Source organism: Bubalus bubalis, chromosome 12 (assembly GCF_019923935.1).
Source record: "Bubalus bubalis isolate 160015118507 breed Murrah chromosome 12, NDDB_SH_1, whole genome shotgun sequence".
NCBI classification, from domain to species: Eukaryota; Metazoa; Chordata; class Mammalia; order Artiodactyla; family Bovidae; genus Bubalus; species Bubalus bubalis.
Genome location: NC_059168.1, coordinates 28,493,804 through 28,520,338, shown reverse-complemented (window position 1 = coordinate 28,520,338; position 26,535 = coordinate 28,493,804). Strand labels below are relative to the sequence as shown.

Sequence of the window (26,535 nt, the reverse complement as noted above, 5' to 3'; positions counted from 1 at the left end):
CATTTGAGCTGGCCCTTACAGGAGGTAGAGGACTGGAACATGTGTGACGGGCCAGCATGTGCCCTGTGTCAAACCACTTATGTCTTAGAGCTTTTGTTTACCAGTCTGTGAAATGGGAGATTATCAATGACAAGTGCTTTGAAGACTATAAAGTGCTATAAGAATATATTATGCTTCCGAATAATCCAGGATGTTACTTTAGAAAATATTTATCAAAACCTGTAAGAGTTTTCCTTTTTAACAACCTGGAATGAGAAGTGGGACCACAATTGAATAATTCTTTTAACAGTCAAATCCCAGACTCCTACTACTTCAAGATATATAAAATATATAAATATAAAATGTAAGGCAACTGAGTAAGAATGTCCCTGACAACTGGTGGCTTGTGGTCAATGAAGGAGGAGTCGCCTCCATCTGAAACATCTGTTTCTGCTGAGAAGCCCAAAATAGGTATCAGGCATGGCTCCCGAACCACTCCAACCCCTGAAGGGTGCTCCTCTAAAGCCAAGAGGACACATGGGCTGAAGCTGGCTTCTGAAGACAAAAAGCATTTTGTCAGAAATCTTATAAATTCTCAACATTTCTGTAATAATTCTCGGTAATAGCAGTCAATGAAACCTCATCTTCTTTGTGCAGTTCTTTCGTTGTTTTCATGTTCATTTTGTATTTCCCTTTGTGAAATATCACTTTTCAGCCCCTTAAAAATAATTTTCCAAGGAAGCTGGGCTGGGTTCTTTGGAGGAGTATTTTGGTAAGTTTGGTTCAAAATGCATTGACAATGAGTTTATTGGACTAAATAAAATTTAGGGAGAATTTTTTTTAAGTGCTAGAAATTCCTAAAAGGTCATTGTTTTTCAAAAACTTAAAAAAATTTTTTTTTTACTTTCTTAACATTGTTTTCCCTTCCTTTCTTCTTTTCTTCCACCCTCTCTACCTCCCTCCTTCCCTTTTTTAAAAAGCATCTTCTGTTCAGTTGTGAAATGGTGTTTACTTATCATAAGCCTGATTAGTTCCTGGCGAGAGTTCTTGAAATTGAAGGCTCAGCTTCGAACTTTAAGCAACTGTCATCTTCATATATTTTGATTAGAATAAATCCATTTCCCAGTTAATGTACTAATTATCTAGGAGCTAGTGAACTAGATCTTTGGCTTCTTTTCCATTATTATCTTGCTTTTGGCTGTCTGACTGATGGTAGCTCCTGTTGAGGTTAGCTGGAGGGAAATAGAGAGAAATGTAAATGTGTGGTAGCAGAAAGACAACCAGCTGCAGCACCGACTGTGCCGTTACCTAACCATGTCTCATGAACCTGCACTTCCTCATCTCTAGAAGGAGAGGACTGAACTAGATTGCCACATCACATGGGGAGACACGCTCAAACTAACACTTTTTACCCTTGTGAGCAGCCCTAGTAACAGATTTAATGTGGGTGGAGGTTTAAACTACCGAATAAAAATTGAGTTTTAGGGTACTGTTTTATCTAAGCTGACCCCCCAAGGCAGGGGATCAAGACTTAGCTAAATATGGCCCTTCGGCAAGCTTCATTTCCCCATCTGTGAGGGGAGAATAAATATAGCATACACATGTTAAGATAAATGAGAGAGCTGGTCAAGTGTTTTGAGCTCTTCAACAAGACAAGCCTGACTTTCCAAAAAAAGACAAACCACAACTTCAGAGCCAGCGCAATTTCTTTTGTGCGTGGTGAGATGACTTCCTTCATCGTAAAGGATTTAGAGCTGCAATTCTACATTGTCTGGAGCTATAATTGCAAGTCTCTTTCACTGAAACAGAGGTCAGCTGGCCTTAGGCAGTCAGAAGGATGGTCAATGTCAGGTCACACTTCTGTGCAGTGCGTTCCTTTTCTAACTTCTTTCGGTACAAATTTCACATTGATGGAACAGCCATGCATTCCTGTATTCCAACAAATACTACCCACTAGGTGCTAAACCCTGCGTGCTCCAATGAGAAACAGTTGCGTACCCGGCCCTCGTGGAGTTCACCGCACAGCAGAGGCACCCCACTAGGGCAGGACTCCTCCAGGTTCAGGGGACACCGGGAAAGTGCAGGAGTTATTTCTGATTGTCAACATGAATGTGGGAACCCTGCCAGCATTTGGGGATTGGGAGCCAGCGTGCTACCTGACCTGTGTAATGAAAACTGGCCCTGGGTCCCGCATGACTGATGAGTGTATCTTGCTAGGTGCTGAGTGACTCTAGGACCTATCTCTGCTGCATATGAGACAAAGGTAGATTTACCTGGTGTTGCTCAAACATTACAGGAGTTTCTTACCACTACCGAAAATTGTACACCACTGGCAATATTACTTCTAGTACCCTAACTGCTAAAACTAAAACGCAACCCTGTTACTGAACTTTTGGAGTTATTGCTACCGTTGTTCACCTGATGACTTCATTATGATTTCTGAAGTACTCAGCCCTGGGAACTTAGGAATTTAATACTGAAATAAATGCTTTTATTATGAATTACTTTCCTTTTATTTCTCCTTCTTACTACTGCCAGGATGTAACACTGATTTAAAATTTATGTATACAGAGAGGTTATATTACCTATTCATTTGAAGATAAGTATAGGAGAACTCTATTTTAAAAATTGTTATCAAAAGGGGAGAAAGAGATTTCCCTGGTGGTCCAGTAGCCAAGACTCTGTGCTCCCAATGCAGGGGGCCCAGGTTTGATCCCTGGTCAGGGAACTACATTCCATATGCCACAACTAAAGACCCTGCATGCTGCAATGAAGACCAAAGATCCTGAGTGCTCCAATTAAGACATGGCTGCTGCTGCTGCTGCTAAGTCGCTTCAGTCGTGTCCAACTCTGTGCGACCCCATAGACAGCGGCCCACCAGGCTCCCCCGTCCCTGGGATTCTCCAGGCAAGAACACTGGAGTGGGTTGCCATTTCCTTCTCCAATGCATGAAAGTGAAAAGTGAAAGTGAAGTCGCTCAGTCGTGTCCGACCTTTAGCGACCCCATGGACTGAAGCCCACCAGGTTCCTCTGCCCATGGGATTTTCCAGGCAAGAGACATGGCAGAGCCAAGTAAATAAATAAAAGGGGTGGCAGTGCGGATCCAATGTATCAATACCAAGGACTTCCCTAGTGGTCCGGTGGTTAAGAATCTGCCTTTCAATGCAGTGGATATGGGTTCGATCCCTGGTTAGAGAACTAAAATCCTACATGCTTTGGGGCAACTAAGCTGGCTCCCCACAACTAGAGAAAGACTGTGCACCACAAGTAAGACCCAGTTCAGCCAAAAAATTAATAAATAACCACTGGACTGGCGGTCCAGTGCTTAAGAATCCACCTTGCAATGCAGGGGATGCAGGTCTGATCCCTGGTCAGGGAACTAAGATCCCACATGTGGCCAAGCACTAAGCCCACACACAGCAACCACTGAGCTTGTATGACAATTAAAGAGTCCATTCGCCGAAGTGAAAGACTCTGTATGCTGCAACTGAGACCCAAGGCAGCCAAATTAAAAAAAATATATATATGTGAGAGAAACTGAGTCAGATATTTAACAAATTGGAACAAAAATGATTATGAACGCAAACTGGGATATGCTGAGAAGGAGAAGAGCCAGGAGAGAGGGCAACCAGGATGAACAGCTTCAGTCTGGTTGGTGTGAAAAGACCTCCTGGAGGGAGTGATGTCTAAGCTGAGATCTGAGGGATGCGCTGAGGAGCCAGATATAAGATTGCAGGGGCAAAGGGCCCAAGGCAGGAAAGCCCTGACTGATGCGAATGCAGGAAAGGCCAGCATGACAAGGTGAGACTGGAGAGGGAGCCCGCCTGGATCCTTAGCGCTTACTACAATGGAAAGTTGTGGAATGAGTGCCTTGTAATTTGTGTTTTTTTAAGGCAATTCAGTCTGCTTTGTGGTGAATGAATGAGGTGGCCAGGAGTACAAGGAGAGACAGTATAATAGTAATTCAGGTGAGAGAAGATGGTGGTTTAGATTAAGTGGAAGCAGCTGATAGCTAGAGAAATGGTGGATTCTATTCTGGAATTAGACTCAAGTTTGGGTGATGGATGTGGAGGTTTAGGCCTTTAGGTTGGGGAGGCTTCTGGAATAATCCAGGATTTCGTGCGTGCAGCTGGATGGGTAATGCCTTTTACAGCAATGAGGAAGACTGAGGGTGGAGAAATTGGTCCACAACTAGAGAAAGAGACCAATTTTGGGCCCATTAAGTTCGAGATGTTGAGTAGACAATGGAAAAGTGTATCTGGAGAAGCTCTCTGCCTCTGAGTTCTGGACTCAGCTCTGGAAGTCTCCTTTTGGCTGAACCAGATGCATCTGAAATTTCTCATTTCTAAAATGAAGTCTTTCTTCTTCCTCAAAATTTTAAATCCTCCTAGGTTCACCATCTCATGGAAGGACATCACAACTCAATCAGGATCAAACCAGAACTCTGGAAGGCCTCAGTATCAACATCAAACACAAAGTAAGTCAGTCACTTGCCCAGCCAGTCTGTTGTCCCCTCTCCACATTCCTCACTGGGTACCTCAACTCACTTTTCAAACTTTGGTCTAAAAATCTCTTGGTCCAACAAACTTTCTTCAAACCCGCAATTCAGATTAAGGTCCCTCTGCAACACAATGTCATCCCATTTCTTACATTGTAATCGATGGCCTCTTTTCTTTCTTTTAAATCTGTATCCTTCGCAGGACTCCCTGAGGGCAGAGGACGACTCTTCAAAGTCTGGTTTATAGTAGCTGCTTTTAAAGTCTTGCTGAATGAATGAGGATAGCATGTGGGAGGTGAAGTCAGAAGAGCCAATTGCAGCCAGATCACAGAGGCCTGCACCTCCTTCACCAGCCACAAAACTGGAGACAGTGGATAAAGCATTTGAATTCTCCACTAACAGGTGAATTTTTCAAGTTGCTGTTACCACTTTCAGCCAAGAATCCAACCGCCTGTCCAACCCATCTTCCTAAATAATAAGGTGAGCTCTAAGGAGCAAAGCCTCAGACTGAGCGATTCTTCTAGTATTTTACCTCCTGCTACTGTTTTTCACTGCCACCTTTTTTCCATTGTCTTGACACTTTTTCTACCCTGGATGAAGGAGATCATTGACTGTCTACCCAGCATCCTTTTCCTGCTTGTTCCTTCTTTCCAAAACTAGTTTAGTTCAGGACCTATCTCTCCTCTATCCAGACACATGACCCCATATTTAGCTTAAAGTAAGTCTTGGTTGGATTTAAGCCAGTCATGGAGTTTCATTCCTTACCCCTTGGCCAAAGTAAGTATGGAAGGATTTACCACTCACTGGCCCCATCTCCAATACTTTGGCCACATGAAGTGAAGAACTGACTCATTGGAAAAGACCCTGATGCTAGGAAAGATTGAAGGTGGGAGGAGAAGGGGATGACAGAGGATGAGATGGCTGGATGACATCACTGACTGGATGGACATGAGTTTGAACAAGCTCCAGGAGTTGGTGATGGACAGGGAAGCCTGGCGTGCTGCAGTCCATGAGGTCACAAAGAGTCAGACATGACTGTGTGACTGAACTGAACTGAACTGGCCCCATCTCTGCAGCCCCTGAAGAGTGTTCAGGGACTCTGCCCAATGCTGTGGTCCCTGTATCACAGGGGACCAGTTTTTGCCCAGGGCTAACTATTTCAATGCGGGCATGGATAATTTCAGTGCAGGCCTGGCACTTCCAGGGGAGCAGCCCTCCTACCCTTCCAACACCTGAGTTGCAGAGGATCCTTGGGCACTGTGGATGTAGGTCACCTGGGCTTCCTGTGGGCAAGGGTGCCAACACAGAACTAGGAGTTATGGATGGGCCAAATCCAGAGGAAACACATTTTTCTTGACTGTGGACTAAGACCTACATTCTTTGCCTTTGAGGCTGAGAAAGAGGCTGCTGCTGCTGCTGCTGCTAAGTCACTTCAGTCGTGTCCAGCTGTGTGTGACCCCATAGACGGAAGCCCACCAGGCTCCGCCACCCATGGGATTCTCCAGACAAGAACACCGGAGTGGGTTGCCATTTCCTCCTCCAATGCATGAAAGTGAAAAGTGAAAGTGAAATCACTCAGTCATGTCCGATTCTTAGCGACCCCATGGACTGCAGCCTACCAGGCTTCTCTGTCCATGGGAATTTCCAGGCAAGAGTACTGGAGTGGGGTGCCATGGCCTTCTCCAGAGAAAGAGGCTGATGATGACTAAAGTCTGTCATTGGCAGACACCTTTACACACAGACTTCTAATACACTAGGGACAAACAGCAAGAGAAGACTCAGGAACTACCCTCTGATTAAGCCTGAAACGCTGGTTTTCTCCACGCCCACCGAGGCAGCCACGCTACACAGAGGAGTTAAATCATAATTAGCAAACATATTTGGAATCTGAATACTTGAATTACACTCCCTGGCCAAACACACGGTACAGGCAGATGAGGGAAGGAGGCTTCCGGGCAGGTAGGCAAAATCAGGATGACCTAATGCCATTCACAAATACTGCCACAGAACAGACCCTTTAGGAAGTACACACAATTTCCGTTGGACCTTGATGGAGGTGGCAGTTGCGCAACACTGTAAATGTTCTGAAAAGAAGTGAAGTGAAAGTGTTAGTGATGTCTGACTCTGCGTCCCCACGGACTGTAGCTGCCAGGCTTCTCCGTCCATGGAGTTCCACAGGCAAGAATACTGGAGTGGATGGCCATTCCCTTCTCCAGAGAATGGCCAACCTGGGGACTGAATGGGAGTCTCCTGCATTGCAGGCAAATTCTTTACCATCTGAGCCACCAGCAAAGCCCATAAATGTACTACGTGCCACTAAATTGTACACTTAAAAATGATTACTGTTATGTTGCGTGAATTTCACCTTAATTTAAGGAAAATACATGGGTTCACAAGTGTGCAAAGCCAGGTCTTTGTGGGCACCCCCACACATGTGTACACACATACACACACACAGATTTCTATGAAATTCAGAGAGGTGCTTGCACATGGCAGAAATACTCTTCCCCTGAAGAGAGTCCCTGGCAGAAACTCCCAAGACATCCACTCCTCAGGAGGTGAGTTCATCCCCATGACACGCTTCCACGTTGTGGAGCACAACTTACCCTCCTTCAGGCACGTCTCACACCCCCTACTCTGCCAGTTCTGCATAACCTGCTTCATCTTCTCCCTCCATTTCTGGTCCCCTTGTTCTGCAGGAGGCTCCCAGCAGAGCTCTTTGCCAGGCTTATTATGGAGTGACTGAAGCGACTTAGCAGCAGCAGCAGCACCACGCTACTTTAGCCCTATTTCACTTCACAGCAGAGAAAGCACAGCAAGCACAGCCTTGCTTCTGCTACCACACTAGTCCGACCAGCCCACCAAACCTTCGGCTCCCAATATACTGATGAGGAAACTGTGGCTCAGAGCAACTCATCACTTGTCCAAAGTCACAGTTGAGTTGGTCAGAAGTGAGGCAGGAAGGCAGTTTCTTCCATCAACTAGTGTAGGACCCTCATGGCCTTTTTGTTCTAAGCAAGCAGTAGATTTTAGACACAGACCTTTTAAATCTCTGAATCATAGTCTTACTGGCTATGTGGCCTCAGGCAAGTTACTTACTGTTTCCATTTCCTTCTTCTATAAAATGGACTCAACTGTTGGAAGATTAAACAACAGACACTGAGCCTGTGTGGTGGCTGCAAACTTATCACCCCACCCGATGGCACACATTCTCTGTTCAGTTTCAGGAGATTTGATGCAAAGGAATAAATTGGAGGAAAAGGAGGACTGAGGGGAAAATCAACTCTGTGGAAAACACGCTGAGAAATTTGGCTGCTGACTAAGTGCATGTTTACCACGGCAGGCAAGAACTGAAATTCGAGGTTTTACTGAAATAACTGAAGATAGCTAAATCAATAGACCCCAAAAGTACTGTTTTAAAAGAATGGTTAACGAGACTTGAGAAGTGAAAAAGAGTCAAGAGGCGTGTGGACTTTGATGTGGCCGCCCAGCCCTGCGCTCAGCACAGGCAGTTTTCAGCTGCTGCCTGTAAAAGGTTCATTGGACCGACATTTGCACCAGTATCTTTGTGCTTCCAGAAACTCAGCCAATCCAGGAGCTGGATTGCCCACCACAGAGAATCTGGCTAGAAGAAGATGTGACACTGGCCAAACACACCAAGAGCCAGAGCAACAAAATCAAAAAGCAGCAAATGAGGAAATAACAAAGTTTTCAAGAAAAACCTCAGTCATTTCCAGCGGTTTCGAATGTGCATTCTCTTTCCTAGATCCTCTAAAACACTTGAAGGCAGCGCTGGGACAGGAGCTGCCCCCCAACTAGGGCAGAGAGCAGCAGCCAGGTAGTGGGTGAAGTGCTGGTGAGGCCGTGGCTGGAGCATTTGGGTCAGTTAGCGTAGGGGTGGAGGCAGTTTTCAACTGCAGAGGTGTGGACCCTAGAGTCTGGTCAAATCGCCAGGAGTCTGTGAGGTTCCAGCTTTCAGCACCGCCCTAAGTCACCCACTAAGCTGAGTCCCATCCAAGCTGACATGTCAGCCCTTTTACGGAGTCTGTGTTATGTGCTTCCTGGAAAATCAAACAGTGTACATCTCCTTTCAGAGAGCCACTAGCTCAGTTAAGCAATCTAGTAAGACCCTGGCAGCAGGGGAAGTCACTAATTAGAATAATGACTTACAGATCTGGAGCCTGTGGGCCTGGTCTGAGGTCCAGCATTGCTCTCCTGGGCTGTGTGTGTAACTCATGCAGGTCATTTCAGTGTGTCTGTTTTCTCATCCATTTAAGCAAAGGCAGGAGGAGGGGTAGATAGTATCACCTACTTCAGAGGTTGTTGTTATGATCAAATGGGATACACAGGTCCACAGAAGGCCCGCTGATGTAGGCAGAAAGAGACACATGTGCTAAGTGCCACAGGGACTCATATGCTGTGTCTACTGCCTGAGGACTAGAGAAGGCTGCATGGAATACCTTGTCCTACCCAACTTCCCTCTGAACCTCAAACGCACATGCTCCCATCACCTCCTCACCCAAGAAAACTGTCCTGACCCTCCCTGTCCCCATCCTCAAAGTGGAATTGCTCCTTCCTGCTTCCCAATGTCAGTATCTGGGGATGCAGTTAATAAATATAGGGGAACTATAGTAGGACACCCTAATAGTTTGACATAAAGCTACATGTTGAGAACTAAAGTCATGAAAATGAAACCATAATCGTCATTAGTCATCTGCAATACAGGTCATTACTAAGAGATCACATTACTAAGAAATCACTGACATGCTTGAAAACACCTGACTCTAATCAAGGTGAATAAAATGTAACTAAAGGAAGCTGTAACCTAATCAGTTCAGTTCAGTTCAGTCGCCCAGTCATGTCCGACTCTTTGCAACCCCATGAATCGCAGCACGCCAGGCCTCCCTGTCCATCACCAACTCCCGGAGTTCACTCAGACTCACGTCCATCGAGTCAGTGATGCCATCCAGCCATCTCATCCTCTGTCTGTTTTAGCCTGTCTGAAAAAATGTTGACTTAAAAATCATTATCTATAGAGATACTAAGTAGACTCTTGTTGTTTATTTGCTAAGTCATATCTGCCTCTTTTGCAACCCCATGGACTGTAGCCGGCCAGGCTCCTCTGTCCATGGGATTTCCCAGGCAAGAATACTTAAGTGGGTTGCTGTTTCCTTCTCCAGGGGATCTTCCCAACCCTAAGTAGAGCCTAGCAAAGGGGAAATTGCATAATCAGAAATATTCATGCCCATCCAGCCTTGCCCAACAGTAAGATGCTGGACCTGGTGGACAAACAGATCCTGGACACTAGAAAGCCAAGCTCTCACATGGAGGGGACAGTTAACCATACGGTTCCAGGATCCAGATGAAATTCATATAGCCTCTAGCACCTTTTGTTCCAAAGCCTGAATCCCAAGAAAGCTTCTAATGAATTAATTTTCCCCGGTCCCTTAATGCTAAGGGAAGGTACACTGGATAACAGGCACTGAACAGGTATCTATCACTATAGCTTTGCTCTTCTTATGTATGTTTTCTGACTATGAAAACAAATTGGAGAAGAATTCAGTTAAATCTTAGCCAACTGAACACATGCATCTATCTTTGATCTTTCCCAAATCCTCTGACATATATAGTAATTAAAAAAAAAAGGCATAAAGCCACAGGAAAAATTAAACAGCCACATCATTTTAGAAGGTAGAAAGTCAAAGAACAAGTAAGAACTGATATGCAGACCCTGGGAGCCAAATCCTGGATCCTGGGCCAACAACAAGGGGAAGTTATAAAGCACCTTGTTCTGCTCAACAGAACCCTTTAAAGGTGTGGGAGCTCGCACAGTGTGTTCTGAAAGTGGGTTGAAAGCGGAGCCACAAACAAGGGGTGGGTTGACAGTCTGCTTGTAAAGCAGTTACACCCCAGATACCGTTCTCTATCATGATAAATGTTCTCCCCAACCCTGACAAAAGGCAGAGATATTTATTTCCAGGAAAGTGTAGAACAGAGGGTTCCCTGGGTGGGAAGACACAGGGCCCTGTTGAACATACCTAACACACGGGCCAGAACAGTGGAGCCTAGCAGGACCATCTCAGGCAGCAGAGTAGAAGATTCTTTTCTGGGGAACATGACCAGTGCAAGAGGAAGGACCAGGTTCCCCAGGGAAAAGGCCCAGACAGCTCGCCCCACAGCAGTGGTTCTCAAATGGGGAAACAGGAAGTAAGGGGCGATGTGCCCCAAGGGAACCCTTGGCAGTGTCTGGGACATTCTTGACCATCATGACTGGGGTGGGAAAGACAATAGGGATGCGCTCAACATCCTACAGTTCACAGGACAGCACCCACAACAAGCTGTCCAGCTCAAAATACAATGGTGCTAGGCTGAGAAACCCAGACCTTCAGTAAGGACCAGAGTCATCCAGGCCCATGTATACACAGAGCTTTCCACATTCTCCAGTGTCACTCTCATAAATATAATTAGACACTTGAGAAACTGCCACAAAAGGCAGAGACTAAAACAAAAGACTGTGGGAAAACAAAAATTTCAAAAACCTATCATTAATACCCTCAGAGACTTCTGATGTTTGCTTTATGTAACTTTATCTCTTTGTTGTTAAGGTGTCTAATGGTTTAGGATGTCTATCTTCTTTGTGAATTGTACCTTTTATCATTAAAAGTATTCATCTTTATTTAAAATAAATTTTTTAAAAAAGACAAAAAAAAATATACCCTCAGAGAAATTAGAGAAGATACTCAAACCAAAAGAAAGCCAAGCCAAACTTAGAAAATGCTAAAGAAAAAAAGAAAGGCACATCCAAAGAACAGGAAAAGGTTCTGCTAGAATGACATTAAACAAACAAATAATAGTAAGGGTAAACTTGAGGAGCTCTCCCAAAATAGAGCAAAAAGACACAGAAAGGGCAAATATAAGACAATTGTGGCTCAGCTGGTAAAGAATCCACTTGCAACGCGGGAAACCTGGGTTCGATCCCTGGGTTGGGAAGATCCCCTGGAGAAGGGAAAGGCTACCCACTCCAGTATTTTGGCCTGGAGAATTCTATGGACTGTATAGTCCATGGGGTCACAAAGAGTCAGACACAACTGAGCGACTTTCAGAGAACCACCCCAAAGCTCCAATATCTAAAACCTGGAAGTTCTAGAGTAACAGAAGAGATTAACTGGAAGTGAAGAAATCAAAGAAATAAACCAGGAAAATTTCTCAGAACAGAAGGACACGAATCTCTGGAGTGAAAGGGCTCACAGCAGTTGGCTGGACCCTAACCCAAAGACCATGAGTGTGAAACTCCAGACAGGAAAACCAGGTTCTTGACAATGAATCCAGATCCAGATTGGGATCAGACTGTCTGACAGCAGAAACTGAAAGTGGAAGACAATGGAGCAATGCCTTTAAAGTTCTGAAGAAAAAAATGATTTCTAATCTATTTTCAAAATGTCAATCAAGTATGATGGAAATAAAAACACATTCAAACACCCAGGCAACAAAAAATTTGCCTACAACGCACCTTTTCTCAGGAAACTAATAAAATAGATGCTCTACCAAAATGAGGAACTAGACTATGCAGATAAGAAAAATAAAAATAAGGATGTAATACATAAGATAGAGCCAAAGGGAATCCAATAATGATGAAGGAAAATCCCAGGACGACACCTGTGCAGCAGCTAGAGGCAACCAGCCCAGTCTGAAGCAGAACAGCAGGCTCGTGGCAAAAGTCTCCAAGAAGACACGGACAGAAGACTTGATACACTGTAATGCCTGGAAAGGCAAGTTCAGGATGAGACATACAACGAAAACTTAGCAAGGGCAGAAGCAAAATAATTAGTAATTCCAGGGAAACAAAAAGTAGCACAAAGAAGGAAAAGTAATTATAGTACATTACATGGCTCAGCTGTGCTAACACAGCAGTAAGGATATAATGATGGGTCAATAATCAAATGAAAATGACCGTATTGCTCCTGGGGATGGGTGGATGGGACGTGGAAGATACTCTGAAAGAGAGCTAAAGCCTCATCATTCACAGTGTGAAGGCAACAGAGGATTTCTTTTACCAAAATAAACTGCTAAGAATTGAAAGTGCTTGCCTTGAGGGAGTGGAAGGACTTTTCTACAGAGAAGTGGAGAGGAATCTTTTGTTTTTCCATAACAGGATCTTATAGAACTGTTGACTCTTTAAAACTTAAGCCATTTGTATATATAACTTCAATAAAACAAAGCAACCTTTTTTTGTAAATTGAAGGAAAACAGAATAAAGTATAAAGAAGTAAATTTCTAAAAATATTCACCATCACTACCTAGAGCCAACAGATTAACATTTTGACAATTTTGTATCAATTTTTTTCTTACACATTATACATATGTATGTTTTTCAAAGTTGTAATCATGCTACAGTTTTGATTCCTGCTTTTTCACACTTAAAATACCACCAGCCTTTTCATATATCTTTAAATATCTGCTGAAAGCAGTTTTTAATGGCTGTGATTACTCTAATACACACTATGCTATCATTTAACAAATCCCTTTTTACTATGCATTAATGTGTTTATATTTATCACTGTTATAAGTATCACTATGAATAACATCATTTTATGTAAATCTTTGTGTACACTGAATGTTTCCCTGGCATAAATTCATAGAAATGGATCATTGAAAATGTAACTATCTTTGCCAAATTAACTTCCAAATGGACTGTATCAGTTTTTACTGAACTGATACAGTTCAGTACATAAAGCATCCTCTTCCCTGACTTCTGAATATCAATTTTTCTCATGTTCAATTTGATAAGTGAAAAAAAGTTTTTATTTTCATATCTCTGCATATTGTGTGTCCATTGGCTATTGGCTTTTCTTCCTTGTGAGCTACTGGTTTATGGCTTGTGTCCATTTTTCCAATGAGACCACATGGTAAGTTAATCCCTCCACAGCCTTGTTTGTATCTGGATCTGTATGAATTAACACAAATCAGACCCATGGACCTGATGTGTGAATGCCTCAGTGAAATCAGGTTTCTAAGTCTCAATGGCCCCACTGAGGTCTGAGCTCTCTGGGAGGCTCCAGGCAAGCAGCATGGCAGCCAGGCACCTCTATGACACTCCTCACACTCCTACCTTTTCTTGGCACATCCCATTTTCTGCTTTCATTTGTCATATGGACTTCCCTGGTGGCTCAGGTGGTAAAGAATCCACCTGCAATGTGCAAGACCTGGGTTCCATCCCTTGGTTGGGAAGATCCCCTGGAGAAGGGAAAGGCTACCCACTCCAGTATTCTGGCCTGGAGAATTCCATGGACTGCATAGTCCATGGGGTCACAAAGAATGGGACACGACTGAGCGACTTTCACTTTCATAGTATACATCTTCTCTTTGCAATAGACTCTAAGCTCCTACAGAGGATGGATCTTTGTGTTCCTCATGTCACCTATATTTAACAGATACTCATGTACCTAAGGGTGTGGATGGTGGGAGGTGGGGGAGGATTATGAACACAGGCAGCAGGAGAACTGGAACACTGAGAGTAGAGGGCGACCAGCCCCGACCCCTTCTGCAGTCTGGGGTGAAGACTGCACCAGAAGTACGTGACCAGCAGGACTTCAGAAAGTGGTTTCCGGGGTTCAGGCAGAATGTTCATGTAATGAAGACTGACATAAACGAATAAAAAGGACAGGCAAGGGTTATTCAGCCACAAAAAGAAATGAAGTACGGGTATACTCCACAACATGAGTGAACTTTAAGAACATGATGCTAAGGGAAAGAAACCAGACACAAGGGTTACATATTGTATGATTCCACTTGTATGAAATGGCCAGAACAGGCAAATCCGCAGGGACAAAAAGCAGATTAGTGGTTGCTAAAAGCTAGGGGGAGAGGAGGATGGAGAGTATTAGTAGGTACAGGGTTTCTTTGGGGAATGATGAGAATGTGTTCTGGAATTAAATAGTGGTGATTCAACTTTGTGAATATATAGAACCTGCTGAATATGAATAATACCTCAACTTTTAAAAAGGAAAGAGGAGTAAACTTATACATTGAGTAGTCTGGCCCACGGGAAACTTTGAGGAATCGCTTTGTTCATAATACCAGCTTCCCTAGACTGATGCTTCCACAATGCCTGACCCAGCAGCAGGATGTGTGGGTTCCCCACCAACCTCCTGCTTTTAACAGAGGGACACCTAACATAAAACACACTTAAGGGATCCTAGAGATCCAGACTTGCTGGAGAACAGCACACATCGTGTCTTGTATTTTATCCAAATAGGCCTGGAAGCCTTTCTGCTAATGGCATCCATGAGTTAAGAAATGAGTTTTACTGTGCTTCAGTGGACACCTTACAATGACCTCCTATAACCTGATTTTAAAGAACTTCAATAACATCCAGACAGGTCAGAATCCCCTTTAAAATGAGCTGATGGAGGAGATGTAAAGTCATGGGAAAAGTACTTTCCATGATTATCTTTCTGATAATCCCCTAAATCCAACACACACCTGGTTGTGAGCTGTGCTGAGTGTATGTGCCACTTGCAGGCTGCTCCTCCCCTATTCCCAGGGCTTACAATCTGGGGGCTGAGCAAAGATTTACACAAGAATAAAATGAAATGCTAGACTACAGCCTATAGATGATTTTCTCAGCTGAAATTCAAAGAAGGAGTTCAATCCTTAAGAGGGCTGGAGCCTCAGAGGAGGAGCTCATGGGATGCCTGGGACTCAGAAGGATCTTCTCACTTTCTGCAGACTGGATAAAGCCCAGAAATTCCCTCCTGCTGGACAAGGCCCCTGTCTAGAGACTGCAAGAAACCCTCTCACTTCCAGCCCTTCCCCATTCCTCCAGGGCCAGGGAGGCCACGAGAAACACCTTAATTAGGAACCCTTAATCAGCTAACTGGGAAGGACAGCTCTTTGAAAATTAAGCTGGGGTAAATGGAATTTTAATCAAGCTGGACAATAAGAATTAAATGCTTTCCCTCAGTGGCAGCTCTTACAGGGGGCACACTTGAGCCAACTCATTTATAATCCCAACCATTAGCTCATTTGAAAGACGATGGTCTTTCTACACTGGAACAAGTTTTGAAAAAAAGAAAGCGCAAGAGAGAAAAAAAGAAGGAAGAAAGAAAGGAATGAAGGAGGAATTCAAAAGTGGGGGAAGGGAGGGGGAATGGAGGAGGAGGACACTTACATAGACAGCCATGGTCAGCCCGAAAAGTAATTACAGCTGAGAAGAGTGTCTGAGTAATGGCCTGTCCCAGTGACCTGCCTGGGGAGTTTCAACACAAAAGGATGTCATGCCTACCTGTTGCTCTGTAACTAATTTAGCACAAACCAAACCAGCATTGTCCTCAGGGGCGGGCCTGTCACCTCCCAGAGTGCTAACCTCAGCTACGGTGAACACAGCAGGGCCTGAGCCTCAAATCTGTCTGGCTGCTTACAGTACAGGGGAGAACATGGCTTGACACCTGGGTTTCATCAACGTATACTCATGGAGCCTACTGTGTCCACACCCTGGGCCAGACAGCAGACCACTGGAGCCAAGGGCAGCTTAGGAAGTTCTGCTTCCGTTTTCTGCTGCTGATACTGCCTCGGCCCCATCTCCACCAGACAAGTGAGGAAGGCGGCACCACTGCCTGAATGATTCAATTCATTCCAACATATACAGAGCGTCCCAACCGCATGTAAAGAACTAGAGATGAGGGTGTGTGTAGGCGTGTTTGGATGGATAGGGGTTAAAAGATGAATAAGCTATGTACTACACTCTGGAGACAGTGTGTAAGTAGAGCAGGTATACAGCACGTGTGTGTATGTATGTGTGTATACACATGTGTTGGGGGAGAGGAGGTGGCTTGCTATGAGGAGATACATGAGGTTCACAGTTATTCATTAACGGTGGCTCTGATACTTCAGTTGTATCCGAATCACCTGGAGGGCCTGTTATACCAGAGTTGTCCCGGATTTTCTGATTCAGGAGGTCTGGGTTGAAGCCTAAGAGTCTGGATGCCTAAACAAATTCCCAGGAGACACATGTTGGCTCGAGGACCACATTTGAGAATCAGTGTAGTTTAATTCAAGGCGTTCCCAAGTGGCGCTAGCGATAAAGAACCCACCTGCCAACGCAGGAGACGTAAGAGATTCGGGTTTGATCCCTGGGTCAGAAAGATCCCCTGGAGGAGGGTGTGGCAACCCACTCCAGTATTCTTGCCTGGAGAATCCCACGGACAGAGGAGCCTGGTGGCTATAGTCCCTAGGGTTGCAAAGAGTCGGACACGACTGAAGCAACTTGGCATGCACGCACGTAGTAATTCAAACCCTTGCTGAGCATTGAGTACATGTAAGAATCCACCCTGGCACTTTCTTCACCTAAAATCGACCTGGAGAATCCTAGGCAGCTTAGCTCTTAGGAGCAGTTCATTGCTTGGGAAGGACAGAACCCAGCCCCCTCTGCGCCCCCTGATGAACAGGCACCACTCCCTTGCCCCTTGTGCTGAACTGTGAGCTTCTAGCGGCAGGGCCTGACCTGTCTTGTAAGCCCCGCCCCTGGCACAGGTACCGGTGGCCCAGACTGGTGCTCAAGGAATGTTGCTGACTGAGTGAATGAGGTTTTCCTCCAGTCCTGGCAGCCTCAGTGGAGGGATGCAGCCCAGGCTGTGGGATGTGGGAGCTGAGGTGGTGCCAACGGGATACTCAGGAAGGCAGGCAAAATGAGGCGCGGGTGGCAGAGGGAGCACATCCAGGGCATACCCGATGGAAGAGGGACAAACAGGTTGAAAACAGCAATTTTTACCTAAATAAGAAAACCCCTAAAGGGAGAAAAGAAAAGCCTGGGGCAGCCCCTATGGGATGGAAAAGACACCTGCCATTTGCTGGCTGTCACGGCCCTGCCCAGTTGCCGCCGCACACGTACTCCAGTCAAGCCAGGGCTGGCAGGCGAGCGGGGGTGGCAACACGAAGGGGCCCAAGCACAGCCCAGTCCTCCTTCCCGGGAAGAGGCAACACAGGCACCGGCACGAAGCTTCTTCCACAGCCTCACTGGCAGTGCAGCCTCCACTACCACGCAGGGCACGGCCTCTTTCAGCAAGAATGGAAGTTAATGAGCACATGGAGAAAACGCCCTTAATCTCCCAGGTGGGGGTGCGGCGGGGGTCTCCTTAAGGGCCATTTCAGTAGCAGCCCCTGGTGTCCCAACTATAGATACCATCCCACCCACTCTTCCAACCAGAAAAGCAACAGGCCTGGAATACACTGTTAAATGAAATCGCAACGGAGTGTACATGATGTAGAGGAGACATATAACACTGTCGAGCTGATTCACGTGAGCGATTTAACATGAAGAACCCAGGCCTTGGAGTTGGGCGGTCTGGCCCGCAACCTTCGTTTTGCCTTTTATCAGCTGTTGTGGTATGAACAAGTTACTTAACTTCCCTGACCCTGCACAGGAGACAGTGGCAACCGGCTTTCTTCACTCACAGAGCAGGTGAGAGGCCTCACGGAGGCATGACATGAAACATGTTTTGTACCCTGTAAGAATACCATTTCTATCCAGAATATCAGTTCTCCATGCACCTCTGCCTGTGTGACCTCCTTTAATCCATTGCTTCTCAAGCTTTCACTCCACAGGAGAGAAAAGAGATATGTGTTCAGCACACAGTGGGTGGGGTAGAGGGGCCCTGGGGTAAGTGACTGAGGTCAGGCTGATTGAGCTGGAAGGGACAACCTGAGCCCAGGGCTGTCCATCCTAGGCCCCACCCAGCTGCCTTGAGGCTGAGAAAAATCCCTTACTTGGGATCTGGAAAGCTCTGATTTAATAATCCCCATTTTACAGATAAGGAAACTGAGGTTTTGAGAGGTCAAGACCCTTGTTGAGAAGTGGATCCTGGCAGTCCAATGTGGGGGCCCACCATTGTAACCAGCCTACTGTGCCACCTTCTATCTCTTCCTGCAAGCCAGCAACTTCCAAAAGCTCGTCTGGACCACCTCCTCTCAGCTGGGGCCATGTGGCACTTGGTTTCACACGTGGAGTGTTCCCTATTGCATAGGTGGACCTTTATGCCATCTGATCCCCCTTTTCTCCTCCCCCAGAAGACTGACACACAGAGCCAGCCCTGAATCAACATCAGCTGAACTGAACCGGGGTGAAACCCCCAAAGCTGGCCTGGACCATCGTCACAGACTGAGTGCCAGGCCATTTGGGACCATCTCTAACCCTGATGGAACCCTGCAAGGTGGCCATTATCTCCCCACTTTATAGGGAGGGAAGAAGCTGGGCTGCCTGACGCTCTCACAGAGAGAGGAGGAGTGGGATTCAAAGATGTTCCAGACAATTCAATACCCATACATTTACTGCCAAGCTGCCTCCTCCCCAGGGGATTTGAGACTGCGAAGCCACAGGAAAGATGCTTGAGATGGCATTGGGGATGGGCCCACAGGTGATACTAAAGGGCCCCAGGGTCCGAAAGAGGGGATAACACTGTTGGCCTGCTGCTTACCTACATGCCTGTCACTCCTTTGAAACTTAAGAGACTCCTACTAAATTTAAAAAGCTTTTTTTCCCAAGAAAGGGGGTATGCCAGAAGCTCTTATTTAAGAGCAATAACCCTAGTCTTTGGTTAACCTTTTAGCAGAAATGGGTTGACAGCCAAATGGGAATCAACTCAATTTAAGAAATATTCATTGGAGGCTTACCACGCACCAGACACAGGGCTACGAGCTGGAAACAAGGTGGAGAAAAAGAAATACAGTTGCCTGTCCTCACAGAGCTTAGAGGGAATGGAGCCAGACCTGCAGGCAGCGGATCTGGAAAGACTGAACTCAGGAGGGCTGGGAGACCCGGGGAAGGGCTCTGACGGCTCGCCACGGCCAGCCTGCCATGGCCAGCCTGCCACCGTGCGCAGCCTCCCTGGCTGGGTCTCCCCTCGCTTCCTCGTGCAAAGCAGCCGTCTGCCAGAAACTAAAAGAGGAACAGCAAACTGCTGAGGGCAAGGAATGCTGCTCCTTGACCCAAGCATGCCAAATTAGGGCAAAACCAAGCCCTCTGACTGAAAAGAAATTCAGCTGAGGTGCACAAATTTTAAAGACATGTGTGGTCTTGGGCTTAGTTTCTTTGTAACAGCCTGTCTTTCCTCCTCCTTGTATATTGCTATTCTGTATCTGAGGCCTCTCAGTAGTACCAGCTGCTGCCAACACATGTGTCATTGCTAGAAACTGATAGCCCCATGGAGAGTGGCTCTGTTTTGTGTTGTTTTAATACCATTAGGGCTCATCTCTTGAAACCCCTAATTCCACAACAAAACCGCAAACACCCAGCTCCCCATAAGGCCTCTGACCCCTGAGCTTTAAAGCAGTGCTTCCCACCTTTTTCACATCCTGGCACACAGAGAAAGGAACGCATCTGCTCATCTCCCTGGAGGCTGCACACTGCCCCGCCCCCCCAGAGCCGAGCGGATGCTATCTGGGCACACCTGTAACACCGTTCCTGATACACCTGCTGCGGAGCTTTGGTTCCCAGAGCGTAAATGTCACCAAACTTCAAGAGAATCATGACAGAAGTGAAGCCAGATGGATCAGAGGACCACATCCCAAACCCGTATCAGAGTCCCAAGCCAGGGGACACAGGACCTCTGGCCACCGCAAAGGCTTTGGAGCCAAAAAAGGCCATCCACCTTCCCCAGGCGGAGGTGGAAACCAGCATTCCCTATGATGCAGTGCAGGCTAGAGATATAAATAGCTTCTAAAAAGGTTAGCAAAATGCAGAGATGACAAATGTACAGTAGGTTACTAAGGGAAACCAGGGTGCTCAGTGCCAGCATCTCACCTGTTGCGGCTGATGTCTGAAAGGGACACTGCCGCTCCTCTCAAACTCTGCTCCCTGGCCCCTCAGGACGAGTGAGGGGGTACAGGGACCTGGAGGCCTGGTGACGAGAGTAGGCACTTCCTGAGTCCCACTGATCTTCCCCGCAGACTCCTCCAAACTAAGGAAAACCTTTCTCTGGGTCTGGTTTTCACAAGCCCACTCCCTCAACTCCCTCAGCAGGGAAGAGTCCACCTCGGAAGGTTTCTTGAGGATGCTGGCCTGAAGGCAGGAGCTGTTCCATGAGTGGCGATTCCCTGGGCTTTCCCCTCCCCCTTCCCGTGACCCTGGGCTCTTGGGTGCTGCCCAAGGAAACACTGAAGGCGGGGCATTTCAGAAGGCGGGGCATTCCCAGGCTGCAGGCCCTGGAGATTCCCTTCTGGAAGGGAAGTGCTTTCCTGGGCACCCAGAGGGCTTGCAAGGGAGCCACAGCTGCTGGATTACAAGTAAGAAACAGACCTCGCCTGTCCCTGATCCAACCCCCGGGGACACCTGAGCTAAGGTATTTATAGCTCTCCTGTATGCATCCTTGAACTTGTGTGTGTTCAAGTTAACACATATAGCAACAGTACACCCCAAAGCACACATATGGATGTGTACGCACTGAGGCAGTGACTAAATCTGGAACTCTCGGGAACCCAAACTCAGCCCCAACACACACTCTCTTGAGTGTGGGTATTCCGGGACCTGGGATAAACTGGGCGTCTGTCCTTCCCTCTTCAAGGTATCAAGTTCTGCCTTCCTGCCAAGGATTAAGAGATCAGCCGGGTGCTGGAGAGCAGCTTGCCAGGCAGCTCTCACCAGCTCATCTGCCAGAGCCCTTTCCACTTCCCCCAAGCTCCCTGTACAGAGGCAGGAGGGGAAAATCTCACCCTCTAGCCTCTCTGTGAGCAGACAGAGGGGCTGCAGAGCCGACCTCAGAGCCCTGAAAGCTGGGCAAGAAAGGAGAAGCACTGCAGAGGCCCAGGCCAGAAGCCAGACCCTCCAGCAGGCCCCAGGGAGGAGGAGGGAGTGTCCTCAACTTCCACTCTGAAAAGCTTGGCAGTAAAATATTGGGCCTGCTCCTGGGCCACCCAGGGTCTTGGCCCAGAGAGGGGGGCTTCCCTTTGGCCTAACACTGGTGGTATTGAGGGATGTGCCCAGGCACAGCGCGTGACCAGACTAACACTGCCCATCACACTCACGTTCTCTCTCTCTCCGCCAGCAGCAGAGGTGAAGGGGGAAACTGCCTGCTCTGGAAGGCAAGAGGTCATCTGCTACAGCCACCTCTTGAATTGTTCTAATATGTTCTTTAATATATAAATTGGGCAATTGTTACATGGCTTTGAACTCGACTGGGGTCAAAGAGGGGACCCAATGGGACTTCCCTGGTGTTCCAGTGGTTAGGACTCCACGCTGCCAATGCAGAGGGCTTAGGTTCGATCCCTGGTTGGAGAACCAAGATCCCACATGCCAAACAGGGCAGCTAAAAAATAAAAATTAATAATTTTTTTTTAAGAGGGAACCCAAGAGTAGGTGCCCAGACTAGAAGTCCCAACCAACCCGGGGAAGGTGCTGTTGCTATGACTCAAATACAGAGAGCACCCAAGTATACAAGTGAACAGCGTACTTTATTTTTCAAAACTTTTTATATTTTTTTCTGGCCTCAGGTAGGATCTTAGTTCCTCAACCAGGGATCAAACCTGGGCCCCCTGCATTGGAAGTGCAGAATCCAAACCACTGAACCACCAGGGAAGTACCCCAAGTGAACATCTGAAAGTGCTGAGTTCCTTCCCCATTCCAACCTACCTCCTAAAGTAGCATCAACTGAAACCTACATATCCCACTTGGTTCTCACATTCTACACTGAACTCTTCATTTTGCTAAGAGTTCTATCATTGGGGATGTAGGTTCTGATCGAGAAAGGAAAACCATCTGACACAACAGGGCATTTAGGGAAGGGAGCATTCAACTGTGTCCATGTACCCATGGGGTACATGTGATGGGGACTGTGGGAATTCTGAAGGACAAAGTTGGCACCATGGCTCCACTCAAAAGGCTCTAGGATCTGGCATCCTAGTGGAATTTCTATCAACTCCAAGTATAACACGCTGCCCTCTCCCACCTGCGACCCCTTCACCCCACAAAACTGCCCACAGTGGAGCACTGTAATTTCTCCAAATATTTATTACACATCTACTACTATGAATGAAGGATAGTGTCAGCTGCTTTCCTACACATTAAACAATTTAAGTTGGCCTACAATACTGCAGTGCAGATTTTAATTATCTACATTCTTACTAGATCACAAAGAAGGTTAATAATGTGGTAAGAATCACAAGAACAGTTCAGCCAAGTAGAGATCTGGGCCCACGCTAATTTGGTTCCAAAGCCCATGGATTTTTTTCTGGTGCCCATTAGACTTTAAAATTTCTCTATATATGTATATGTGTTTCTTGATCACTATTATTATTGTAAGATTAACCTGATATCAATTCATAAAGGCATGAGGCCTTAATGTCCAAGTATAACACAAGTACCTCCTATATAACACACATGGCATCTAATTCAAACACTTTCACTTATGCTGTCATTGGCCATGCCCTCTCTTAAATTTATTCTTTGTAGCCCCCATGTGCTTAGTGCAGGGCTAGGTACCATAGAGTTGCAAAGAGTGGGATATGACTGAAGAGCCTGAGCACAGACACACACAGGTACAAAGTGGGCACTCATTTAATCTCATTGAGGATTATGTCGCTAAGACTGCTTATTAGTAATAAACGCTTGGATGCTGAAAGATGAACTATTGCCAAGAAAAGTCTTAGACACTGGGAGAAACACCAAGGGGGCCTAGTCCACCTCTTGGTCAACAAAATAGGTGATCCACCGATGGGTTAAAAAAGTAAACTTTAATCACTAATAGGTTATCCCACTAGGTATACAGCTTACAATCTCCACTGGACAGAGCAGTCGATTCTTTGGACCTGGGTTCTTTCCTCTACAGGACTGGCATATAACCCCCACACAGAGAATAGCTGTGAAGATTCCAGGGACCATGTCTAGAGACATACAAGCAACCCAATCAACCCAGGTGGTATCTCAGCACCTCCCATGGCTTCCTGTGTATATAACCACCTCTAACTAGGGCAGATTCAGACCCATGTCCTAACCCCAGCAACACCCTTCAGCAGCTGTGTGACCTTAGATCAGCGACCTAGCTTCTTTAGGCCCCTTTCCTCATCTGCAAAGATAGTGGATTACCTATCTCATGGGGTTGTTTAGTGGAGAAGATGATATAATATTTTCATGTGGATGACCCTGGCCTGATATGTACGATAGAAGAAAGTCAGCAAATATTAGTCACATTTGAATGTGCACAGAACAGCTCTAACATATACACGTCCTGTTGAACAGGGCTTGTGGTCAAAAAACAGTCATGGTGACAAGTAACAAAGAAAAGGGAAGAGGTACTAGTGAGAGAAGTTAAAATTAGAGACAATCCTTAAAAACCTCTCTCCTTTCAACCAATAATTTCAACCTGTTGTTTACCAGCTGTACTGCTTAAACATTGGTCTTATTTGATTGAATGGGTTCTGCCTCTTGCCGTCCATGACAGAAGGAGTAGCTACAAGGCAGGTAATGAAAAGCGGCCCTGGAAAGCTAAGAACTGGTTATACTGGGACTTTCCCGGTGGTATAGAGGTTAAGACTTTGCCTTCCAATGCAGGGAGTGCAGGTTCTATCTCTGATCAGGAGCTAAGACCCCATATGCCTCCAGGCAAAAAACCAAAATATAAAACAGAGCAATACTGTAACAAATTCAATAAAGACTTCAAAAATCGTCCACATTAAAAAAAAAAAAATCTAAAAAGAACCGATTATACTGACCTGGGTCAGTTTGGTGAGAGGGGGTGGCCTTAGGCACCTCTCTCTGCCAACAGTCTCTCTTTTGAGACTACTCTATAGAGTCTATTCTAACAGTCTCTCTCAGAGGCTCCACTAACTTCACAGTACAGAAACCAGAGGTCACATTGAGGTGCCCCCCCGAGAAGACCTTTTCCAGAATCTAACCTGATACTACAATTCTGAAACCCAGATCTAGATGAGTTACAAAGAAAACCTCCTCTTTATTGACCAAGTATGTGCCAGACTCAACACTAAGCATCTAGCATACAATATACGCCCAGGGGAATGGTCTGAATTTTTTACGCCCCATCTTAGGCATAAGGAAGCTGCGCTGTTGGGCATTCCCTACAGACTCTCTCTAAGGCCCTCAACCGCCCACACGTCCTGAAGAACTCAAGTCAGGATGACACGCAGAAACTTCCATCTGAATTTTCAGGTCTAATCCCAGGGCTGGATTTTGCAAAACTTCATCACATATCTTGGGCCCACAGCAAAAGTGGGTTTGGGAAAAGGGTGGAGCTGGGACAGAGTCAGAAAGGAGATGTCAATCCTTCAGAAGCCACCTCTAATTTGTCAATAATGGTTAGAGACTGACAGGAGGAGGGTGCATTTTCTTTCTGCACAGTGATCTCTACCAAAGAAAACCCAGACAAAGTCACCTGGCCTTCCTAGGGAACAACAACAACAAAAGCTCTTCCTCCAAGGTTCAGGCTGAACTCCTAACCCTTCCTTCCTCTCCCTGCCCCAGGGAGTGGCTGGATGGTTGTTGTTTCTTTTCTTTTTTTCCCTGTGGTCCTCAGTAACACCACAAATTACGTTTCCAGGGACTTGAGTCCCAGAGTGCAATGATGTTGTAATAAACATAACCAGGACCAAATGCCTTCCCATCATATTAGATGATGCCATTTCCCACCAATCAGGCTCCTCGGGCAGGCAGACCACTCACCAATGAGGGACCAGACAAAGGCTGTGAGGGGAGACCTGGTCATCGGCAACTAAAAATAAGGGCGCTTCAGGATTGGCTGCTGCCACTTTGCAACAGGAGTTGGGACCCACACACCAGGCACCACACAGGAGGCACACACAGGCAAAAACTTTCAGCCCAGGGGTTCACATGGGGTGGGCTGGTCTGCCTTTGTTGCTGAGGTTTTATCTTTTTCCCAATGTGCTGACTCAAAGAAATACTCGATCCAGAGGGACCCTCGCAGACACACCCTCGCTCCTAGACACCTCAGTTTCTAAAGGCTCTTCGCGATCATCCTAAATTGGGGAAAGGAAGGGGGTGTTGGCCAGGCCAAGACACTCACCTGTCCCGCTGTGTCATAGAGTCCCAGGAGGTACTGCTTGCCCCCCACGGTGACGCTGACTGCAAGGGCAGAAGTGGGGGCGGGGAGAGAAGCTCAATTACCTAGACTCTGGGGCAATTCTGTTCCCCACCAGGACCCTCCCCTCCCAAACCAGCGCTCGCAGGCGGGAGCTCCCAGGGAGATGCCACCCCTTTTCCCAGGCTCACAGTGAAGTGGGGGTGAGGCTGGGATGAAGTGGCCCCCAGCTGCCCACTCCCTTCTCCCGAGTCCCGTAGCCACGTTTCCCCCTCGGGGTTTGAGACTGTTGGGAAGGCGACTGTAGGAAGGTCAAGGAGGTCGGCCCGGAGCACCGAGGGGGTTGGGAAGTGCCGGGAGCCCCGACGCGGGACGCGGGACTGGGCTCCAGGATTGGGGGGGCGGGGTGGGAAGAGGAGTAGGTTCAGCTGGCAAGGGGGCTGCCCGAGGGATAGCCTGGGGGTGGGGCCGGGCGCCCAGTGGAGGGCGCGGCGGGGGAGGGGCGGGGAGCGCGCGCAGGGGAGGCGGCGAGGGGGCTCATCCAAAGTTGCTCCAAAGTTCCCGGCCTGGGGAGCTGCCCCTTAGTCAGCACTTCCGAAGCTTACCTGCGTAGTGGTCGAAGACGGTGGGCACGTACTCCTCCGGGAAGGCGTCGTTGGCATAGCTCATGAGTAGGCACGTCTTGCCCACCGCCCCGTCACCGACCACCACGCACTTGAGCATCAGCGCGCCGGGCCCGTGAGCCATGCTGCGGCCGGCCGGCCTCCGGGCATGGTCCCCCCGGAGCCCCCGCCCCGGCCCCGGGCTTAGCCCCAGCCCGCCTGGGGGGTCCGCCGCCGCCGCCGCTCAGCGCAGCAGGGCCGACCCCCCGGCCCCATGCAGCGGCTCCCCCCGCCCAAGGGGAGGGGGCTACGGGCCCGGGGCGCTGCCGCCGCCTCGGTCGCTGCCCGGATCCCCGCCCGGGCCCCGGTCGCCGCGCCCGCCCGCTGCCCCCGCCGTTCGGCGCCCGCGCCCTCTCCC

At 47.3% G+C, this 26,535-nt stretch overlaps 1 protein-coding gene and 1 non-coding gene across 3 annotated transcripts in view; both read right to left on the bottom strand.

The window, feature by feature from the left end:
* The window catches only part of RHOQ (ras homolog family member Q), a 39,570-nt gene extending 13,153 nt beyond the window's left edge, over positions 1–26,417 (bottom strand). For both annotated transcript variants that reach the window (XM_025260972.3, XM_044925882.2), the window contains exons 1-2: positions 26,121–26,417; positions 25,501–25,559 (exon numbers count right to left, since the gene is read on the bottom strand). In XM_025260972.3, coding sequence (XP_025116757.1) covers positions 25,501–25,559; positions 26,121–26,262 — 201 coding nt within the window. In that variant the 5' untranslated portion in view covers positions 26,263–26,417. The remainder of the gene's footprint in view (positions 1–25,500; positions 25,560–26,120) is intronic.
* Positions 21,971–22,043, bottom strand: TRNAG-UCC. The gene has a single exon. It is a non-coding gene; the product is annotated as a tRNA-Gly (tRNA).
* Positions 26,418–26,535: the final 118 nt, after the last annotated feature.